General features: G+C 48.8%; 1 protein-coding gene across 3 annotated transcripts in view; it reads left to right on the plus strand.

Annotated features, from left to right (window-relative positions):
- The window catches only part of LOC139531467 (SH2/SH3 adapter protein Nck1-like), a 128,295-nt gene extending 106,662 nt beyond the window's left edge, over window positions 1-21,633 (plus strand). For all 3 annotated transcript variants that reach the window (XM_071327939.1, XM_071327938.1, XM_071327940.1), the window contains 2 exons: window positions 7,355-8,118; window positions 19,736-21,633. In XM_071327939.1, coding sequence (XP_071184040.1) covers window positions 7,355-8,118; window positions 19,736-19,936 — 965 coding nt within the window. In that variant the 3' untranslated portion in view covers window positions 19,937-21,633. The remainder of the gene's footprint in view (window positions 1-7,354; window positions 8,119-19,735) is intronic.
- Window positions 21,634-22,685: the final 1,052 nt, after the last annotated feature.

Consider the following 22,685-nt stretch of genomic DNA (forward strand, 5'->3'; position numbering starts at 1 on the left):
CAGGGTCTGTACTGTCCTGTTGTTGTGAGGTAACAGGGTCTGTTCTCAGGGCCTGTACTGACCTGTTGTTGTGAGGTAACAGGGTCTGTTCTCAGGGCCTGTACTGTCCTGTTGTTGTGAGGTAACAGGGTCTGTTCTCAGGGCCTGTACTGTCCTGTTGTTGTGAGGTAACAGGGTCTGTTCTCAGGGTCTGTACTGTCCTGTTGTTGTGAGGTAACAGGGTCTGTTCTCAGGGCCTGTCCTGTCCTGTTGTTGTGAGGTAACAGGGTCTGTTCTCAGGGCCTGTACTGACCTGTTGTTGTGAGGTAACAGGGTCTGTTCTCAGGGCCTGTACTGTCCTGTTGTTGTGAGGTAACAGGGTCTGTTCTCAGGGCCTGTACTGTCCTGTTGTTGTGAGGTAACAGGGTCTGTTCTCAGGGCCTGTCCTGTCCTGTTGTTGTGAGGTAACAGGGTCTGTTCTCAGGGCCTGTACTGTCCTGTTGTTGTGAGGTAACAGGGTCTGTTCTCAGGGTCTGTACTGTCCTGTTGTTGTGAGGTAACAGGGTCTGTTCTCAGGGCCTGTACTGTCCTGTTGTTGTGAGGTAACAGGGTCTGTTCTCAGGGCCTGTACTGTCCTGTTGTTGTGAGGTAACAGGGTCTGTTCTCAGGGCCTGTACTGTCCTGTTGTTGTGAGGTAACAGGGTCTGTTCTCAGGGTCTGTACTGTCCTGTTGTTGTGAGGTAACAGGGTCTGTTCTCAGGGCCTGTACTGTCCTGTTGTTGTGAGGTAACAGGGTCTGTTCTCAGGGCCTGTACTGTCCTGTTGTTGTGAGGTAACAGGGTCTGTTCTCAGGGCCTGTACTGTCCTGTTGTTGTGAGGTAACAGGGTCTGTTCTCAGGGCCTGTACTGTCCTGTTGTTGTGAGGTAACAGGGTCTGTTCTCAGGGCCTGTACTGTCCTGTTGTTGTGAGGTAACAGGGCCTGTTCTCAGGGCCTGTACTGACCTGTTGTTGTGAGGTAACAGGGTCTGTTCTCAGGGCCTGTCCTGTTGTTGTGGCTGTCTCCATGTGGAGTCTAATGATGGAGTCTACCTGCCTGGCCTTAGTTCTGCTGGCTCATCAAACTACCATGGGACTGGCTGTCTGTCAGCTGGCTGACTGGCTGTCTGTCAGCTGGCTGACTGGCTGTCTGTCAGCTGGCTGACTGGCTGTCTGTCAGCTGGCTGACTGGCTGTCTGTCAGCTGGCTGACTGGCTGTCTGTCAGCTGGCTGACTGGCTATCTGTCAGCTGGCTGACTGGCTGTCTGTCAGCCGGCTGACTGGCTGTCTGTCAGCTGGCTGACTGTCGGGTGGCTGGCTGGCTGGCTGGCTGTCGGCTGGCTGGCTGGCTGTCGGCTGTCTGGCTGGCTGTCTGGCTGTCTGTCAGCTGGCTGTCTGTCTGTCAGCTGGCTGTCTGTCTGTCAGCTGGCTGTCTGGCTGTCAGCTGGCTGTCTGTCAGCTGGCTGTCTGTCTGTGTCTGTCTGGCTGTCTGGCTGTCTGTCTGTCTGTCTGTCTGGCTGTCTGTCTGTCAGCTGGCTGTCTGTCTGTCAGCTGGCTGGCTGTCTGTCAGCTGGCTGGCTGTCTGTCAGCTGGCTGGCTGTCTGTCAGCTGGCTGGTTGTCTGTCAGCTGGCTGGCTGTCTGTCAGCTGGCTGTCTGTTAGCTGGCTGTCTGTCTGTCAGCTGGCTGGCTGTCTGTCAGCTGGCTGTCTGTCAGCTGGCTGGCTGTCTGTCAGCTGGCTGTCTGTCTGTCAGCTGGCTGTTTGTCTGTCGGCTGGCTGTCTCTGTCTGTCAGCTGGCTGTCTGTCAGCTGGCTGGTTGGCTGTCTGTCAACTGGCTGTCTGTCAGCTGGCTGGTTGGCTGTCTGTCAGCTGGCTGTCTAGTTGGCTGTCTGTCAACTGGCTGGTTGGCTGTCTGTCAACTGGCTGTCTGTCAACTGGCTGGTTGGCTGTCTGTCAACTGGCTGGTTGGCTGTCTGTCAACTGGCTGTCTGTCAGCTGGCTGGTTGGCTGTCTGTCAGCTGGCTGGTTGGCTGTCTGTCAACTGGCTGGTTGGCTGTCTGTCAACTGGCTGGTTGGCTGTCTGTCAACTGGCTGGTTGGCTGTCTGTCAGCTGGCTGTCTGTCAACTGGCTGTCTCAACTGGCTGGCTGGCTGGCTGTCAACTGGCTGGTTGGCTGTCTGTCAACTGGCTGGTTGGCTGTCTGTCAACTTGCTGGTTGGCTGTCTGTCTGTCAGCTGTCTGTCTGTCTGTCTGTTGGCTGTCTGTCAGCTGGCTGGTTGGCTGTCTGTCAGCTGGCTGGTTGGCTGTCTGTCAGCTGGCTGCCTGTCAGCTGGCTGGTTGGCTGTCTGTCAACTGGCTGTCTGTCAGCTGGCTGGTTGGCTGTCTGTCAGCTGGCTGGTTGTCTGTCAGCTGGCTGGTTGTCTGTCTGTCAGCTGGCTGGTTGGCTGTCTGTCAGCTGGCTGTCTGTCAGCTGGCTGGTTGGCTGTCTGTCAACTGGCTGGTTGGCTGTCTGTCAACTGGCTGGTTGGCTGTCTGTCAGCTGGCTGTCTGTCAACTGGCTGTCTGTCAGCTGGCTGGTTGGCTGTCTGTCAGCTGGCTGGTTGGCTGTCTGTCAACTGGCTGGTTGGCTGTCTGTCAACAGGCTGGTTGGCTGTCTGTCAACAGGCTGGTTGGCTGTCTGTCAACAGGCTGGTTGGCTGTCTGTCAGCTGGCTGGTTGGCTGTCTGTCAACTGGCTGGTTGGCTGTCTGTCAGATGGCTGGTTGGCTGTCTGTCAACTGGCTGTCTGTCAGCTGGCTGGTTGGCTGTCTGTCAGCTGGCTGGTTGGCTGTCTGTCAGATGGCTGTCTGTCGGTTGGTTGTCTGTCTGTCGGCTGGCTGGCTGTCTTAAAGGGTCACCAGGTCAGGGGTCACAGTGCTGAGTGGTCTGTCTTAAAGGGTCACCAGGTCAGGGGTCACAGTGCTGAGTGGTCTGTCTTAAAGGGTCACCAGGTCAGCGGTCACAGTGCTGAGTGGTCTATCTTAAAGGGTCACCAGGTCAGGGGTCACAGTGCTGAGTGGTCTGTCTTAAAGGGTCACCAGGTCAGGGGTCACAGTGCTGAGTGGTCTGTCTTAAAGGGTCACCAGGTCAGGGGTCACAGTGCTGAGTGGTCTGTCTTAAAGGGTCACCAGGTCAGGGGTCACAGTGCTGAGTGGTCTGTCTTAAAGGGTCACCAGGTCAGGGGTCACAGTGCTGAGTGGTCTGTCTTAAAGGGTCACCAGGTCAGGGGTCACAGTGCTGAGTGGTCTGTCTTAAAGGGTCACCAGGTCAGGGGTCACAGTGCTGAGTGGTCTGTCTTAAAGGGTCACCAGGTCAGGGGTCACAGTGCTGAGTGGTCTGTCTTAAAGGGTCACCAGGTCAGGGGTCACAGTGCTGAGTGGTCTGTCTTAAAGGGTCACCAGGTCAGGGGTCACAGTGCTGAGTGGTCTGTCTTAAAGGGTCACCAGGTCAGGGGTCACAGTGCTGAGTGGTCTGTCTTAAAGGGTCACCAGGTCAGGGGTCACAGTGCTGAGTGGTCTGTCTTAAAGGGTCACCAGGTCAGGGGTCACAGTGCTGAGTGGTCTGTCTTAAAGGGTCACCAGGTCAGGGGTCACAGTGCTGAGTGGTCTGTCTTAAAGGGTCACCAGGTCAGGGGTCACAGTGCTGAGTGGTCTGTCTTAAAGGGTCACCAGGTCAGGGGTCACAGTGCTGAGTGGTCTGTCTTAAAGGGTCACCAGGTCAGGGGTCACAGTGCTGAGTGGTCTGTCTTAAAGGGTCACCAGGTCAGGGGTCACAGTGCTGAGTGGTCTGTCTTAAAGGGTCACCAGGTCAGGGGTCACAGTGCTGAGTGGTCTGTCTTAAAGGGTCACCAGGTCAGGGGTCACAGTGCTGAGTGGTCTGTCTTAAAGGGTCACCAGGTCAGGGGTCACAGTGCTGAGTGGTCTGTCTTAAAGGGTCACCAGGTCAGGGGTCACAGTGCTGAGTGGTCTGTCTTAAAGGGTCACCAGGTCAGGGGTCACAGTGCTGAGTGGTCTGTCTTAAAGGGTCACCAGGTCAGGGGTCACAGTGCTGAGTGGTCTGTCTTAAAGGGTCACCAGGTCAGGGGGCACAGTGCTTGTGTGTGCGCGCGTTGGTACGCCGGGGCGGTCAGTGATTTATCAAATCACTGACCGCCCCGGCGAGAGGCGGGGGGGTGAGGGGGGAGAGAGGTGGCGGGGAGCGAGAGGCGGGGGGGTGAGGGGGGAGAGAGAGGTGGCGGGGGTGAGGGGGGAGCGAGAGGCGGGGGGGAGAGAGAGGTGGCGGGGAGCGAGAGGCAGGGGGGTGAGGGGGGAGCGAGAGGCGGGGGGTTGAGGGGGCGAGAGTCAGATCTTGCTGTGGTGTCCAGCTGTGGTGAAGGGTAGCCTGAGGATGTTAGGGGTGAGTAGGTGATTAGTGAAATGTGACTGGGGCTTTTCCCAGCAAAGAGAGTCAGAGGGACGGCTAGTTACCACTGGGAGAGGCTGGCACCCTGCCTCTACTGTAGCACCCTGGGAGAGGCTGGCACCCTGCCTCTACTGTAGCACCCTGGGAGAGGCTGGCACCCTGCCTCTACTGTAGCACCCTGGGAGAGGCTGGTACCCTGCCTCTACTGTGGCACCCTGCCTCTACTGTAGCACCCTGGGAGAGGCTGGTACCCTGCCTCTACTGTAGCACCCTGGGAGAGGCTGGTACCCTGCCTCTACTGTAGCACCCTGGGAGAGGCTGGCACCCTGCCTCTACTGTAGCACCCTGGGAGAGGCTGGTACCCTGTCTCTACTGTAGCACCCTGGGAGAGGCTGGCACCCTGCCTCTACTGTAGCACCCTGGGAGAGGCTGGCACCCTGCCTCTACTGTAGCACCCTGGGAGAGGCTGGCACCCTGCCTCTACTGTAGCACCCTGGGAGAGGCTGGTACCCTGTCTCTACTGTAGCACCCTGGGAGAGGCTGGCACCCTGCCTCTACTGTAGCACCCTGGGAGAGGCTGGCACCCTGCCTCTACTGTAGCACCCTGGGAGAGGCTGGTACCCTGTCTCTACTGTAGCACCCTGGGAGAGACTGGTACCCTGCCTCTACTGTAGCACCCTGGGTGTTGCTGGTACCCTGCCTCTACTGTAGCACCCTGGGAGAGGCTGGTACCCTGCCTCTACTGTAGCACCCTGGGAGAGGCTGGCACCTAGCACAACATATGATTATGTTAGTTCAGAGCCAAGTCAAAAAAACACACAGCCATTTTCCAGCCAAAGATACGAGTCACAAAAAGCAGAAATATAGATAAAATGAATCACTAACCTTTGATGATCTTCATCAGATGACACTCATAGGACATCATGTTACACAATACATGTATGTTTTGTTCGGTAATGTTCATATTTATATTTACATTGGCACGTTACGTGCAGGAATGTTTTTATTCCAAAACATCCGGTGATCTTGCAGATAGCCACAGAAATCCCAGAAATACTCATAATAAACATGGATAAAAGATACAAGTGTTATTCACAGAATTAAAGATAGACTTCTCCTTAATGCAACCGCTGTGTCAGATTACGGAAAAAGCATAATCTGAGTACGGCGCTCAGAGCCCAATCCAGCCAAAGAAATAGCCGCCATGTTGGAGTCAACAGAAATAACATGATAAATATTCACTTACCTTTGATGATCTTCATCAGAATGCACTCCCAGGAATCCCAGTTCGACAATAAATGACTGATTTGTTCCATAAAGTTCATCATTAATGTCCAAATAGCCACTAGTTGTTAGCGTGTTCAGCCCAGTAATCCATCTTCATGAGCACTAGGTCCAGACAAAAACTCGAAAAGTTCCGTTACAGGTCATGGAAACATATCAAACGATGTATGGAATCAATCTTTAGGATGTTTTTAACATAAATCATCAATAATGTTCCAACCGGAGAATTCCATTGTCTCAGGCGTCACGAGCCTGAGACACTCTGCCAGACCCATGACTCATTCAGCTCCCATTTCCCCCTCCTTTATAGCAGAAGCCTGAAACAAGTTTCTAAAGACGGTTGACATCTAGTGGAAGCCTTAGGAAGTGCAACTTAACCCCATAGACACTGTATTCGGTAGGCCAAGCTTTGAAAAACTACAAACCTCAGATTTACCACTTCCTGGTTGGATATTTCTCAGGTTTTCGCCTGCCATATGAGTTCTGTTATACTCACAGACATCATTCAAACAGTTTTAGAAACTTCAGAGTGTTTTTCTATCCAATACTAATAATAATATGCATATATTAGCATCTGGGACAGAGTAGCAGGCAGTTTACTCTGGGCACGCATTTCATGCAAAAGTGAAAATGCTGCCCCCTATCCCAAACAGGTTTTAAGTTAGCTGATGACACGACGGTGGTAGGCCTGATCACCGACAAAGATTAGACCGACTATATGGAGGAGGTCAGAGACCTGACCGTGTGGTGCCATTCATCAACCTCTCCCTCAATGTTAGCAAGACAAAGGAGCTGATTGTGGACTACAGGGCCGAACACAACCCATTCACATCGACAAGGCTGTAGTGGAGTGTGTCGAGAACTTCAAGCTCCTCGGTGTCCACATCACTAAGGATCTATCATTGTCCACACACACACACACCAACATAGTCGTGAAGAGGGCACAACAATGACTCTTCCCCCGCAGAAGGATTAAAAGATTTGTCATGGGCTCTCAGATCCTCAAACAAGTCTACAGCTGCATCATCTCTATACCAGGCGGTGTCAAAGGAAGGGCCCAAAAATTGTCAGACTCAAGTCTTAGACTGAAAGAAATATAAGAAATGTGAAATAATAACTTTCACTTTTGATTCTTAAGTATATTTGGGAAATTCAATTTATTTTTGATACTTATGTATATTTAAAACCAAATACTTTTAGACTTTTACTCAAGTAGTTTTTTACTGGGTGACTTTCACTTTTACCCGAGTCGTTTTCTATTAAGGTATCTTTACTTTTACTCAAGTATGAGAATTGGGTACTTTTTACTCCACTGCTGGTGATGATGGTAGTAGGTACGTACTACTATGTTCATGTGTGGCTCACTTGGTAGAGTTTGGTGTTTGCAACGGCAGGATTATGGGTTTGTGTCCCGCTTGGGCCACCCATGACTAAGTCGCTTTGGATAAAAGTGTCTGCTTAAATGACATATATTATTTCTTATTGTATTAGCTATATCACACACACAAGTTTCACCATTTTTATAATATCTCATGGTGCTCCCTGTCCTAACAGACCATAATATAACTGTCTGAATACCCTCTCAGTAACCATGACAACCTGGTGTTTCCCAACAGGCATCGGGAAGGTGAAGCGGAAAACGGGAATGCGTGACACGGCCTCCAACGCCGACGCCGACACGTGCTCCGACAACGGCGAGCGCCTGTACGACCTCAACCTGCCGGCGCTCGTCAAGTTCAGCTACGCCGCCGAGCGCGAGGACGAGCTCTCGTTGGTCAAGGGTACACGCGTCATCGTCATGGAGAAGTGCAGCGATGGCTGGTGGCGTGGGGGGTACCAGGGGCGTTCCGGATGGTTCCCTTCCAACTACGTGACGGAGGACGCCGACGGGACAGCGGGGGGAGGAGGGGGCGACAGTTTGGGGGACCCGGTAGGCTCGCTGACTGAGAAACTAGCGGCAGTGGTTCACAGTGCGTCTAACGGGACCCGGAGACTCCACACGGTGCAGGCGCTGTACCCTTTCAGCTCGGAGAACGAGGAGGAGCTGCACTTTGAGAAGGGAGAGGTGATGGAGGTGGTGGAGAAACCAGACAACGACCCTGAGTGGTGGAAGTGCCGTAAAGCAGACGGACAGCTGGGACTAGTGCCTAAAAACTACGTCAATGTGCTGCCTCCCCAGCAGGACTCCACTACCCAGAATGCCTCACCGGGCCCCGCGGGGCCGCCCACGCCTGACTGTGACTACATCTCTCCGGCCACGGTGGGGCGGTTTGCAGGGAAGCCGTGGTACTATGGCAAGGTGACGCGTCATCAGGCAGAGGTGGCTCTCAACCAGAGAGGAGTGGAGGGAGACTTCCTCATCAGAGACTCCGAGTCATCGGTGAGTCCTGACCTTCATATATAGCCCAGGGTTTTAGACGTTTATAAGCTAGGAAGACTTACTCATCAGAGACTAGGTCATCGGTGTGTATCAACATCCCAAACTCTGATATGGACTTCCGCAAGTCCACGGAGACATCTTTAGCTGTGACTATTTGATATCTATTTCTACACTTTATTACAGCCACGATAGCCTAGCCTGGTTGCCAGTCTGTTTTCTGCTCTTTTGCCAACTCATTATCGAACTGGCGTGCCAATTGGCTTGACGGTAGCGTAGGCAAAAGCACAAACAGATCTGGAACCAGGCTGGCGAGATCAGATCTGGGACCAGGCTGGCGAGATCAGATCTGGGACCAGGCTGGCGAGATCAGATCTGGGACCAGGCTGGCGAGATCAGATCTGGGACCAGGCTGGCGAGATCAGATCTGGGACCAGGCTGGCGAGATCAGATCCAAGGTGTCTTTATTTAGACAGGGAGTCAATGCTGAGACCAAGGTGTCTTTATTTAGACAGGGAGTCAATGCTGAGACCAAGGTGTCTTTATTTAGACAGGGAGTCAATGCTGAGACCAAGGTGTCTTTATTTAGACAGGGAGTCAATGCTGAGACCAAGGTGTCTTTATTTAGACGGGGAGTCAATGCTGAGACCAAGGTGTCTTTATTTAGACGGGGAGTCAATGCTGAGACCAAGGTGTCTTTATTTAGACAGGGAGTCAATGCTGAGACCAAGGTGTCTTTATTTAGACGGGGAGTCAATGCTGAGACCAAGGTGTCTTTATTTAGACAGGGAGTCAATGCTGAGACCAAGGTGTCTTTATTTAGACAGGGAGTCAATGCTGAGAGCAAGGTGTCTTTATTTAGACAGGGAGTCAATGCTGAGACCAAGGTGTCTTTATTTAGACAGGGAGTCAATGCTGAGACCAAGGTGTCTTTATTTAGACAGGGAGTCAATACTGAGACCAAGGTGTCTTTATTTAGACAGGGAGTCAATGCTGAGAACAAGGTGTCTTTATTTAGACGGGGAGTCAATGCTGAGAACAAGGTGTCTTTATTTAGACGGGGAGTCAATGCTGAGAACAAGGTGTCTTTATTTAGACGGGGAGTCAATGCTGAGACCAAGGTGTCTTTATTTAGACGGGGAGTCAATGCTGAGACCAAGGTGTCTTTATTTAGACGGGGAGTCAATGCTGAGACCAAGGTGTCTTTATTTAGACGGGGAGTCAATGCTGAGACCAAGGTGTCTTTATTTAGACGGGGAGTCAATGCTGAGACCAAGGTGTCTTTATTTAGACGGGGAGTCAATGCTGAGACCAAGGTGTCTTTATTTAGACGGGGAGTCAATGCTGAGACCAAGGTGTCTTTATTTAGACGGGGAGTCAATGCTGAGACCAAGGTGTCTTTATTTAGACAGGGAGTCAATGCTGAGACCAAGGGGTCTTTATTTAGACAGGGAGTCAATGCTGAGACCAAGGTGTCTTTATTTAGACAGGGAGTCAATGCTGAGACCAAGGTGTCTTTATTTAGACAGGGAGTCAATGCTGAGACCAAGGTGTCTTTATTTAGACAGGGAGTCAATGCTGAGACCAAGGTGTCTTTATTTAGACGGGGAGTCAATGCTGAGACCAAGGTGTCTTTATTTAGACGGGGAGTCAATGCTGAGAACAAGGTGTCTTTATTTAGACGGGGAGTCAATGCTGAGACCAAGGTGTCTTTATTTAGACGGGGAGTCAATGCTGAGAGCAAGGTGTCTTTATTTAGACAGGGAGTCAATGCTGAGACCAAGGTGTCTTTATTTAGACGGGGAGTCAATACTGAGACCAAGGTGTCTTTATTTAGACGGGGAGTCAATGCTGAGAACAAGGTGTCTTTATTTAGACGGGGAGTCAATGCTGAGACCAAGGTGTCTTTATTTAGACGGGGAGTCAATGCTGAGAACAAGGTGTCTTTATTTAGACGGGGAGTCAATGCTGAGAACAAGGTGTCTATATTTAGACAGGGAGTCAATGCTGAGACCAAGGTGTCTTTATTTAGACGGGGAGTCAATGCTGAGACCAAGGTGTCTTTATTTAGACGGGGAGTCAATGCTGAGACCAAGGTGTCTTTATTTAGACGGGGAGTCAATGCTGAGACCAAGGTGTCTTTATTTAGACAGGGAGTCAATGCTGAGACCAAGGTGTCTTTATTTAGACAGGGAGTCAATGCTGAGACCAAGGTGTCTTTATTTAGACAGGGAGTCAATGCTGAGAACAAGGTGTCTTTATTTAGACGGGGAGTCAATGCTGAGACCAAGGTGTCTTTATTTAGACGGGGAGTCAATGCTGAGAACAAGGTGTCTTTATTTAGACGGGGAGTCAATGCTGAGAACAAGGTGTCTATATTTAGACGGGGAGTCAATGCTGAGACCAAGGTGTCTTTATTTAGACGGGGAGTCAATGCTGAGACCAAGGTGTCTTTATTTAGACGGGGAGTCAATGCTGAGACCAAGGTGTCTTTATTTAGACGGGGAGTCAATGCTGAGACCAAGGTGTCTTTATTTAGACGGGGAGTCAATGCTGAGACCAAGGTGTCTTTATTTAGACGGGGAGTCAATGCTGAGACCAAGGTGTCTTTATTCAGACGGGGAGTCAATGCTGAGACCAAGGTGTCTTTATTTAGACAGGGAGTCAATGCTGAGACCAAGGTGTCTTTATTTAGACAGGGAGTCAATGCTGAGACCAAGGTGTCTTTATTTAGACGGGGAGTCAATGCTGAGACCAAGGTGTCTTTATTTAGACGGGGAGTCAATGCTGAGACCAAGGTGTCTTTATTTAGACGGGGAGTCAATGCTGAGACCAAGGTGTCTTTATTTAGACGGGGAGTCAATGCTGAGACCAAGGTGTCTTTATTTAGACAGGGAGTCAATGCTGAGACCAAGGTGTCTTTATTTAGACAGGGAGTCAATGCTGAGACCAAGGTGTCTTTATTTAGACGGGGAGTCAATGCTGAGACCAAGGTGTCTTTATTTAGACGGGGAGTCAATGCTGAGACCAAGGTGTCTTTATTTAGACGGGGAGTCAATGCTGAGACCAAGGTGTCTTTATTTAGACGGGGAGTCAATGCTGAGAGCAAGGTGTCTTTATTTAGACGGGGAGTCAATGCTGAGAACAAGGTGTCTATATTTAGACGGGGAGTCAATGCTGAGACCAAGGTGTCTTTATTTAGACGGGGAGTCAATGCTGAGACCAAGGTGTCTATATTTAGACGGGGAGTCAATGCTGAGACCAAGGTGTCTTTATTTAGACGGGGAGTCAATGCTGAGAACAAGGTGTCTTTAATGCTCTATCCCCGGCCAAGGTCTCTGATTATATGGGCAGATAAATAATGACGTACAACGCTGGAGGCTCGTGTATCAGAGCAGAGAGATCAGAGAAAGTGAATCTCATTCTAGTTCTGTGAGAGATGGAGGCATGTTTCTCTCTCACCACAACAGTGGCCACGCGGTGGTCTATACACGCGGTGGTCTATACACGCGGTGGTCTATACACGCGGTGGTCTATACACGCGGTGGTCTATACACGCGGTGGTCTATACACGCGGTGGTCTATACACGCGGTGGTCTATACACGCGGTGGTCTATACACGCGGTGGTCTATACACGCGGTGGTCTATACACGCGGTGGTCTATACACGCGGTGGTCTATACACGCGGTGGTCTATACACGCGGTGGTCTATACACGCGGTGGTCTATACACGCGGTGGTCTATACACGCGGTGGTCTATACACGCGGTGGTCTATACACGCGGTGGTCTATACACGCGGTGGTCTATACACGCGGTGGTCTATACACGCGGTGGTCTATACACGCGGTGGTCTATACACGCGGTGGTCTATACACGCGGTGGTCTATACACGCGGTGGTCTATACACGCGGTGGTCTATACACGCGGTGGTCTATACACGCGGTGGTCTATACACGCGGTGGTCTATACACGCGGTGGTCTATACACGCGGTGGTCTATACACGCGGTGGTCTATACACGCGGTGGTCTATACACGCGGTGGTCTATACACGCGGTGGTCTATACACGCGGTGGTCTATACACGCGGTGGTCTATACACGCGGTGGTCTATACACGCGGTGGTCTATACACGCGGTGGTCTATACACGCGGTGGTCTATACACGCGGTGGTCTATACACGCGGTGGTCTATACACGCGGTGGTCTATACACGCGGTAGTCTATACACGCGGTGGTCTATACAGGCTATACAGGCGGTGGTCTATACAGGCGGTGGTCTATACAGGCGGTGGTCTATACACGCGGTGGTCTATACAGACGGTGGTCTATACAGTCTATACAGGCGGTGGTCTATACAGGCTATACACGCGGTGGTCTATACAGGCTATACAGGCGGTGGTCTATACAGGCGGTGGTCTATACAGGCGGTGGTCTATACAGGCGGTGGTATATACAGTGTATACACGCGGTGGTCTATACAGTCTATACACGCTGTGGTCTATACAGGCGGTGGTCTATACAGACGGTGGTCTATACAGACGGTGGTCTATACAGACGGTGGTCTATACAGTCTATACACGCGGTGGTCTATACACGCGGTGGTCTATACACGCGGTGGTCTATACACGCGGTGGTCTATACAGACGGTGGTCTATACACGCGGTGGTCTATACAGACGGTGGTCTATACACGCGGTGGTCTATACACGCGGTGGTCTATACACACGGTGGTCTATACAGACGGTGGTCTATACAGTCTATACACGTGGTGGTCTATACAGTCTATACACGCGGTGGTCTATACACGCGGTGGTCTATACACGCGGTGGTCTATACACGCGGTGGTCTATACAGTCTATACACGCGGTGGTCTATACAGGGGTGGTCTATACAGTCTATACAGGCGGTGGTCTATACAGACGGTGGTCTATACAGTCTATACAAGGGGTGGTCTATACAGGGGTGGTCTATACAGTCTATACAGGCGGTGGTCTATACAGACGGTGGTCTATACAGTCTATACAGGGGTGGTCTATACAGTCTATACACGCGGTGGTCTATACAGTCTATACAGGCGGTGGTCTATACAGGCGGTGGTCTATACAGTCTATACAGGCGGTGGTCTATACAGGCTATACAGGGGTGGTCTATACAGATGGTGGTCTATACAGGGGTGGTCTATACAGTCTATACAGGCGGTGGTCTATACAGGCGGTGGTCTATACAGGCGGTGGTCTATACAGGCGGGGGTCTATACAGTCTATACAGGCGGTGGTCTATACAGTCTATACAGACGGTGGTCTATACAGATGGTGGTCTATACAGGATACAGGCGGTGGTCTATATAGTCTATACAGACGGTGGTCTATACAGGCGGTGGTCTATACTAGACGGTGGTCTATACAGGCGGTGGTCTATACAGACGGTGGTCTATACAGACGGTGGTCTATACAGATGGTGGTCTATACAGGATACAGGCGGTGGTCTATATAGTCTATACAGGCGGTGGTCTATACAGGCGGTGGTCTATATAGTCTATACAGACGGTGGTCTATACAGGCGGTGGTCTATACAGTCTATACAGGCGGTGGTCTATACAGTCTATACAGACGGTGGTCTATACAGGCGGTGGTCTATACAGGCGGTGGTCTATACAGTCTATACAGGTGCTGGTCTATACAGGCGGTGGTCTATACAGGCGGTGGTCTATACAGGCGGTGGTCTATATAGTCTATACAGACGGTGGTCTATACAGGCGGTGGTCTATACAGTCTATACAGGCGGTGATCTATACAGTCTATACAGACGGTGGTCTATACAGGCGGTGGTCTATACAGTCTATACAGACGGTGGTCTATACAGGTGCTGGTCTATACAGGCGGTGGTCTATACAGTCTATACAGGTGCTGGTCTATACAGTCTTCAATGAATGCACAGACCATGAACCTGCACCGACCCAACACACATCAATTCTTAGAATATCAGGCAAGTTTTCACATTACGTTTTTTTTTCTCAAATTAACTCTGATTGCTTTTATTTGCATTTTTACTTTGCAAACAATGACAATTATTTTTCATGCCACGAGAGGTACCTGATCCTGGTAGGCACTACATGACCTAAAGTATGTGGACACCTGCTCCTCAATCATCTCATTCTAAAATCATGGGCATTAATATGGAGTTGGTCCCCCCTTTACTGCTATAACAGCCTCCACTCTTCTGGGAAGGCTTTCCACTAGATGTTGGAACATTGCTGCTATAACAGCCTCCACTCTTCTGGGAAGGCTTTCCACTAGATGTTGGAACATTGCTGCTATAACAGCCTCCACTCTTCTGGGAAGGCTTTCCACTAGATGTTGGAACATTGCTGCTATAACAGCCTCCACTCTTCTGGGAAGGCTTTCCACTAGATGTTGGAACATTGCTGCTATAACAGCCTCCACTCTTCTGGGAAGGCTTTCCACTAGATGTTGGAACATTGCTGCTATAACAGCCTCCACTCTTCTGGGAAGGCTTTCCACTAGATGTTGGAACATTGCTGCTATAACAGCCTCCACTCTTCTGGGAAGGCTTTCCACTAGATGTTGGAACATTGCTGCTATAACAGCCTCCACTCTTCTGGGAAGGCTTTCCACTAGATGTTGGAACATTGCTGCTGTAACAGCCTCCACTCTTCTGGGAAGGCTTTCCACTAGATGTAGGAACATTGCTGCTATAACAGCCTCCACTCTTCTGGGAAGGCTTTCCACTAGATGATGGAACATTGCTGCTATAACAGCCTCCACTCTTCTGGGAAGGCTTTCCACTAGATGATGGAACATTGCTGCTATAACAGCCTCCACTCTTCTGGGAAGGCTTTCCACTAGATGTTGGAACATTGCTGCTGTAACAGCCTCCACTCTTCTGGGAAGGCTTTCCACTAGATGTAGGAACATTGCTGCTATAACAGCCTCCACTCTTCTGGGAAGGCTTTCCACTAGATGATGGAACATTGCTGCTATAACAGCCTCCACTCTTCTGGGAAGGCTTTCCACTAGATGTTGGAACATTGCTGCTGTAACAGCCTCCACTCTTCTGGGAAGGCTTTCCACTAGATGATGGAACATTGCTGCTGTAACAGCCTCCACTCTTCTGGGAAGGCTTTCCACTAGATGTAGGAACATTGCTGCTATAACAGCCTCCACTCTTCTGGGAAGGCTTTCCACTAGATGATGGAACATTGCTGCTATAACAGCCTCCACTCTTCTGGGAAGGCTTTCCACTAGATGTTGGAACATTGCTGCTATAACAGCCTCCACTCTTCTGGGAAGGCTTTCCACTAGATGTTGGAACATTGCTGCTATAACAGCCTCCACTCTTCTGGGAAGGCTTTCCACTAGATGTTGGAACATTGCTGCTATAACAGCCTCCACTCTTCTGGGAAGGCTTTCCACTAGATGTTGGAACATTGCTGCTATAACAGCCTCCACTCTTCTGGGAAGGCTTTCCACTAGATGTTGGAACATTGCTGCTATAACATCCTCCACTCTTCTGGGAAGGCTTTCCACTAGATGTTGGAACATTGCTGCTCTAACAGCCTCCACTCTTCTGGGAAGGCTTTCCACTAGATGTTGGAACATTGCTGCTATAACAGCCTCCACTCTTCTGGGAAGGCTTTCCACTAGATGTTGGAACATTGCTGCTATAACAGCCTCCACTCTTCTGGGAAGGCTTTGCACTAGATGTAGGAACATTGCTGCTATAACAGCCTCCACTCTTCTGGGAAGGCTTTCCACTAGATGTAGGAACATTGCTGCTATAACAGCCTCCACTCTTCTGGGAAGGCTTTCCACTAGATGATGGAACATTGCTGCTATAACAGCCTCCACTCTTCTGGGAAGGCTTTCCACTAGATGTAGGAACATTGCTGCTATAACAGCCTCCACTCTTCTGGGAAGGCTTTCCACTAGATGTAGGAACATTGCTGCTATAACAGCCTCCACTCTTCTGGGAAGGCTTTCCACTAGATGTTGGAACATTGCTGCTATAACAGCCTCCACTCTTCTGGGAAGGCTTTCAACTAGATGTTGGAATATTGCTGCTATAACAGCCTCCACTCTTCTGGGAAGGCTTTCCACTAGATGTTGGAACATTGCTGCTATAACAGCCTCCACTCTTCTGGGAAGGCTTTCCACTAGATGTTGGAACATTGCTGCTATAACAGCCTCCACTCTTCTGGGAAGGCTTTCCACTAGATGTTGGAACATTGCTGCTATAACAGCCTCCACTCTTCTGGGAAGGCTTTCCACTAGATGTTGGAACATTGCTGCTATAACAGCCTCCACTCTTCTGGGAAGGCTTTCCACTAGATGTTGGAACATTGCTGCTATAACATCCTCCACTCTTCTGGGAAGGCTTTCCACTAGATGTTGGAACATTGCTGCTATAACAGCCTCCACTCTTCTGGGAAGGCTTTCCACTAGATGTTGGAACATTGCTGCTATAACAGCCTCCACTCTTCTGGGAAGGCTTTCCACTAGATGTTGGAACATTGCTGCTATAACAGCCTCCACTCTTCTGGGAAGGCTTTGCACTAGATGTAGGAACATTGCTGCTATAACAGCCTCCACTCTTCTGGGAAGGCTTTCCACTAGATGTAGGAACATTGCTGCTATAACAGCCTCCACTCTTCTGGGAAGGCTTTCCACTAGATGATGGAACATTGCTGCTATAACAGCCTCCACTCTTCTGGGAAGGCTTTCCACTAGATGTTGGAACATTGCTGCTATAACAGCCTCCACTCTTCTGGGAAGGCTTTCCACTAGATGTTGGAACATTGCTGCTATAACAGCCTCCACTCTTCTGGGAAGGCTTTGCACTAGATGTAGGAACATTGCTGCTATAACAGCCTCCACTCTTCTGGGAAGGCTTTCCACTAGATGTAGGAACATTGCTGCTATAACAGCCTCCACTCTTCTGGGAAGGCTTTCCACTAGATGTTGGAACATTGCTGCTATAACAGCCTCCACTCTTCTGGGAAGGCTTTCCACTAGATGTAGGAACATTGCTGCTATAACAGCCTCCACTCTTCTGGGAAGGCTTTCCACTAGATGTAGGAACATTGCTGCTATAACAGCCTCCACTCTTCTGGGAAGGCTTTCCACTAGATGTTGGAACATTGCTGCTATAACAGCCTCCACTCTTCTGGGAAGGCTTTCAACTAGATGTTGGAATATTGCTGCTATAACAGCCTCCACTCTTCTGGGAAGGCTTTCCACTAGATGTAGGAACATTGCTGCTATAACAGCCTCCACTCTTCTGGGAAGGCTTTCCACTAGATGTTGGAACATTGCTGCTATAACAGCCTCCACTCTTCTGGGAAGGCTTTCCACTAGATGTTGGAACATTGCTGCTATAACAGCCTCCACTCTTCTGGGAAGGCTTTCCACTAGATGTTGGAACATTGCTGCTATAACAGCCTCCACTCTTCTGGGAAGGCTTTCCACTAGATGTTGGAACATTGCTGCTATAACAGCCTCCACTCTTCTGGGAAGGCTTTCCACTAGATGTAGGAACATTGCTGCTATAACAGCCTCCACTCTTCTGGGAAATCTTTCCACTAGATGTAGGAACATTGCTGCTATAACAGCCTCCACTCTTCTGGGAAGGCTTTCCACTAGATGTTGGAACATTGCTGCTATAACAGCCTCCACTCTTCTGGGAAGGCTTTCCACTAGATGTAGGAACATTGCTGCTATAACAGCCTCCACTCTTCTGGGAAGGCTTTCCACTAGATGTTGGGACATTGCTGCTGGGACTTGCTTCCATTCAGCCCCAAGAGCTTTAGTGAGGCCTGATTAGGCCTTACTCGCAGTCGGCGTTCCAATTCATCCCAAAGGTGTTCGATGGGGTTGAGGTCAGGGCTCTGTGCAGGCCAGTCAACTTATTCCACACCGATCTCGACAAACCATTTCTGTATGGACCTCTCTTTGTGCACGGGGGCATTGTCATGCTGAAACAGGAAATGGCCTTCCCCAAACTTTTGCCACAATGTTGGAAGAACAGAATCATCTAGAATGTCATTGTGTGCTGTACTGTTAAGATTTCCCTTCACGGGAACTAAGGGGCCCGAACCATGAAAAACAGCCCCAGACCATTATTCCTCCTCCACCAAACTTTACAGTTGGCACTGTGCATTTGGGCAGGTAGCGTTCTTCTGGCATCCACCAAACCCAGATTCGTCCGTCGGACTGCCAGATGGTGAAGCGTGATTCATCACTCCAGAGAAAGCGTTTCCACTGCTCCAGAGTCCAATGGCTGAGAGCTTTACACCACTCCAGCCGACGCTTGGTATTGAGCATGGTGATCTCAGGCTTGTGTGCAGCTGCTCGGCCGTGGAAACCCATTTCATGAAGCTCCCGATGAACAGTTGTTGTGCTAATGTTGCTTCCAGAGGCAGTTTGGAACTCGGTACTGAGTAGTGCTACCGAGGACTCATTATTTTTACATGCTTCAGCACTCGGCGGTCCCTTTCTATGAGCTTGTTTGGTCTACTACTTTGCGGTTGATCCATTGTTGTTCCTAGACGTTTCCGGAGCAGCTCTAGCAGGGCAGAAATTTTACGAACTTACGTGTTGGAAAGGTGGCATCCTGTATCACGTTGAAAGTCACTTGTCAGTGAGGCTGTTCTACTGCCTTTCTTGGCAATTTCTCGCATGGAATAGCCTTCATTTCTCAGAACAAGAATAGACTGACGAGTTTCAGAAGAAAGGTCTTTGTTTCTGGCCATTTTGAGCCTGTAATCGAACCCACAAATGCTGATGCTCCAGATACTCAACTAGTCTAAAGGCCAGTTTTATTGCTTCTTTAATCAGAACAGTTTTCAGCTGTGCTAACATAATTGCAAAAGGGTTTTCAAATGATCAGTTAGCCTTTTAAAATGATAAACTTGGATTATCTAACACAACGTGTCATCGGAACACAGGAGTGATGGTTGCTAACAATGGGCCTCCGTACACCTATGTAGATATTCCATTAAAAATCTGCCGTTTCCAGCTACAACATTAACAATGTCTACACTGTATTTCTGATCAATTTGATGTTTATTTTAATGGACAAAAACAAGGACATTTCTAAGTGACCCCAATCTTTTGAACGGTAGTATCTGTGTGTGATATAGATATGTATATATATATATATATATATTAGTCTCTGCTGTAACCAATGAGCTTTATCTTGACGTCTAGCACGTTAACCAACCAAATGCCCTGAGCTGAACATAATTTATTTGACACATCTTAGAGTTATTATATTAAACGTATAGTTATAAACAGTGGCGTAGTACTCAGCCTTGTCGAGGAGGAACCTGTCAGCATTTCATTGGACGGTGTATACCATACGACTAATTCAACTTGAAACTGTTGGTGCTCATTGGTCCATTTTTAGATGAAAATGCCCTACAGTCACAAGTAGTAGAATCTGTCATGAGATAAATAGGGCTATTTTTACTGTCTGCTCAGTTTACAGCTTGTATTGACCTTTCTCTGTATTTCTCTCTCTTGCTCTCTCTCTGTCTCTGTTTCTCTCTCTCTCTGTGTCTCTCTGTCTCTCTCTCTGTCTCTCTGTCTCTCTCTCCCTCCAGCCCAATGATTTCTCCATCTCCCTGAAGGCCCAGGGGAAGAACAAGCATTTTAAGGTTCAGTTGAAGGATGTTGTGTACTGCATTGGCCAGAGGCAGTTCAGTTCTCTGGAGGACTTGGTGGACCACTACAAGAAGGCTCCCATCTTCACCAGCGAGCAGGGAGACAAGCTCTACCTGGTGAAGGCCCTGGCTGCCTCTTGATCACACACACACACTCTTAAACACACACACACACACTGACAAACACACGGAGGGAAACAAACAGTACATACACTCACACTGAAAGACTGGAGACTTCACATCACTAGGACTACTTATGTGCCAGGAGCTGTGAGCAAGAAGGAAGAGGGGAGAGAGAGAAGAAGAAGGAAGAGGAGAGAGAGAAGAAGGAAGAGGAGAGAGAGAGAAGAAGGAAGGGAAGAGAGAGAAGAAAAAGGAAGAGGAGAGAGGGAAAAAAGGACATTCTGGATTCTGTCAGACCTGTAGGTGGATCATGTGTTTAGGTCTTCTAGGTCATTATGCCATCTACTAAATCTATACTGAACAAAAATATAAACGCAACATGTAAAGTGTTGATTACATGTTTCATGAGCTGAAATAAAAGATCCCAAAAAATATTCCATATGCACAAAAAGCTTATTTCTCAAAATGTTTGTGCACATTCCTGTTAGTGAGAATTTCTCCTTTGCCAAGATAATCCATCCACCTGACAGGTGTGGCATATCAAGAAGCTGATTAAACAGCATGATCATTACACAGGTGCACCTTGTGCTGGGGGACAATAAAAAGCCACACTCTAAAATGTGCCGTTTTGTCACACAACACAATGCCACAGATGTCTCAAGTATTAAGGGAGCGTGCAGTTGGCATGCCGACTGCAGGAATATCCACCAGAGCCGTTGTAAGATAATTGCTACCATAATCCACCTCCAATGTAGTTTTAGAGTATTTGTAAGTACGTCCAACTGGCCTCACAACCGCAGACCACGTGTAACCACACTAGCCCACATCCGGCGTCTCCACCCATGGCTGCGCCCCGGCCCGCCACGGCCCAATCATGTGAAATCCATAGATTAGGGCCTCGTGAATTTTTTCCAATTGACATATTTCCTCATTAACTATATTATATTATTATATGAACTGTAACTCAGTAAAATCTTTTGAAATTGTTGCATGTTGCGTTTATATTTTTTCCAGTATACGTTTAGTTGTGAATAAAATATATATATACATATAGTTTATTTTTTTTAAATGTGATGTTTTTTTATTCTACCCAAACATACCCAATAACGACCAGTCACCAGTGAGCAATGTTTTAGGTTGGGGGTGCAGTCGACGAGGGGGTGATGTGTGTCCACATGTTTTGGATTGGGGGTGCAGTCGACAAGGGATGCTGCCAAGTGATTAGTAATAAAGGCCTAGTTCAATACATATAAATATTTTTATCAGCAGATGCTGCAGCGCCTTCATCGCCCCTTCATCGTCCCTTCATCGCCCCTTCATCGCCCCTTCCTCGCCCCTTCATCGCCCCTTCATCGCCCCTTCCTCGCCCCTTCATCGCCCCTTCCTCGCCCCTTCCTCGCCCCTTCATCGCCCCTTCATCGTCCCTTCATCGCCCCTTCATCGCCCCTTCCTCGCCCCTTCATCGCCCCTTCATCGTCCCTTCATCGCCCCTTCCTCGCCCCTTCCTCGCCCCTTCATCGCCCCTTCCTCGCCCCTTCGTCCCGCGACTATGTGGCCTTTCGTTGAGGATCCAGAATCTAGCCTAGCTAAACATTTCAAAGCTACACTTGTATTTTTGTCTGTTTTATCTCTCAACGTCGTACAACATATGTTGTGGACAATAATCCACAGTCCTGCTAATTTACCTCTCAACCTGAATAAAAATGTTTAAATGACCAGGGTTTCATTTCATCCTCGGTCATTTGATGTATTTAGGATATTGTACTGTATAAAATGTTACCATTGACTGAGGTCAAGAGATACTGTGTCGACTCATATAAAATGTTACCATTGACTGAGGTCAAGAGAGATACTGTGTCGACTCATATAAAATGTTACCATTGACTGAGGTCAAGAGATACTGTGTCGACTCATATAAAATGTTACCATTGACTGAGGTCAAGAGATACTGTGTCGACTCATATAAAATGTTACCATTGACTGAGGTCAAGAGAGATACTGTGTCGACTCATATAAAATGTTACCGTTGACTGAGGAGAGAGACTGTGGATCTCTGCTTTCCTATCTGTCTGTAGTTGAAGTTACGGGTCAGAGGACCGGTTCTGTTCTGTTCTGCACTATAGAGCCGTGTGGATGGTGTTCCCTGAATATGTCTCACCTGTAGCAGTGATGTCACTGGTCCCCCTCCAGCCTGTCATAGCAGCTTATCTGATTACGGCTTTGCATGTACGTACGGTACTGATCTGGTAGAGATGTTGAAGTGATTCCTGTTCCAACCCATCTCTTCTCAAAACTTCCTCTTCCATCTAAACAGATCACTTTTCCTATCAAGACTTGAGTAACATTTCGATGTGTATCTCAGTCAATGGAAAATATGAAATGCTAAATAATCAAGTGACCTTCAACTGTAGCTCAAATCCAATTGCATTGGTCACATACACGTGTTTAGCAGATGTTATTGCGAGTGTAGTGAAATGCTTGTTTTTCTATCTCCGACAGTGCGGTAATATCTAACAAGTAATCTAACAATTCCCCAACAACTACCTAATACACACAAATCTAAGTAAAGGAATGGATTTAAGAATATATAAATATATGGACGAGCAATGTCAGAGCGGCATAGAATAAGATAGTATAGAATACAGTATATACATATGAGATGAGTAATAGTATAGAATACAGTATATACATATGAGATGAGTAATAGAATAGAATACAGTATATACATATGAGATGAGTAATAGTATAGAATACAGTATATACATAT

Source organism: Salvelinus alpinus, chromosome 10 (assembly GCF_045679555.1).
Source record: "Salvelinus alpinus chromosome 10, SLU_Salpinus.1, whole genome shotgun sequence".
In the NCBI taxonomy this organism is placed as follows: Eukaryota; Metazoa; Chordata; class Actinopteri; order Salmoniformes; family Salmonidae; genus Salvelinus; species Salvelinus alpinus.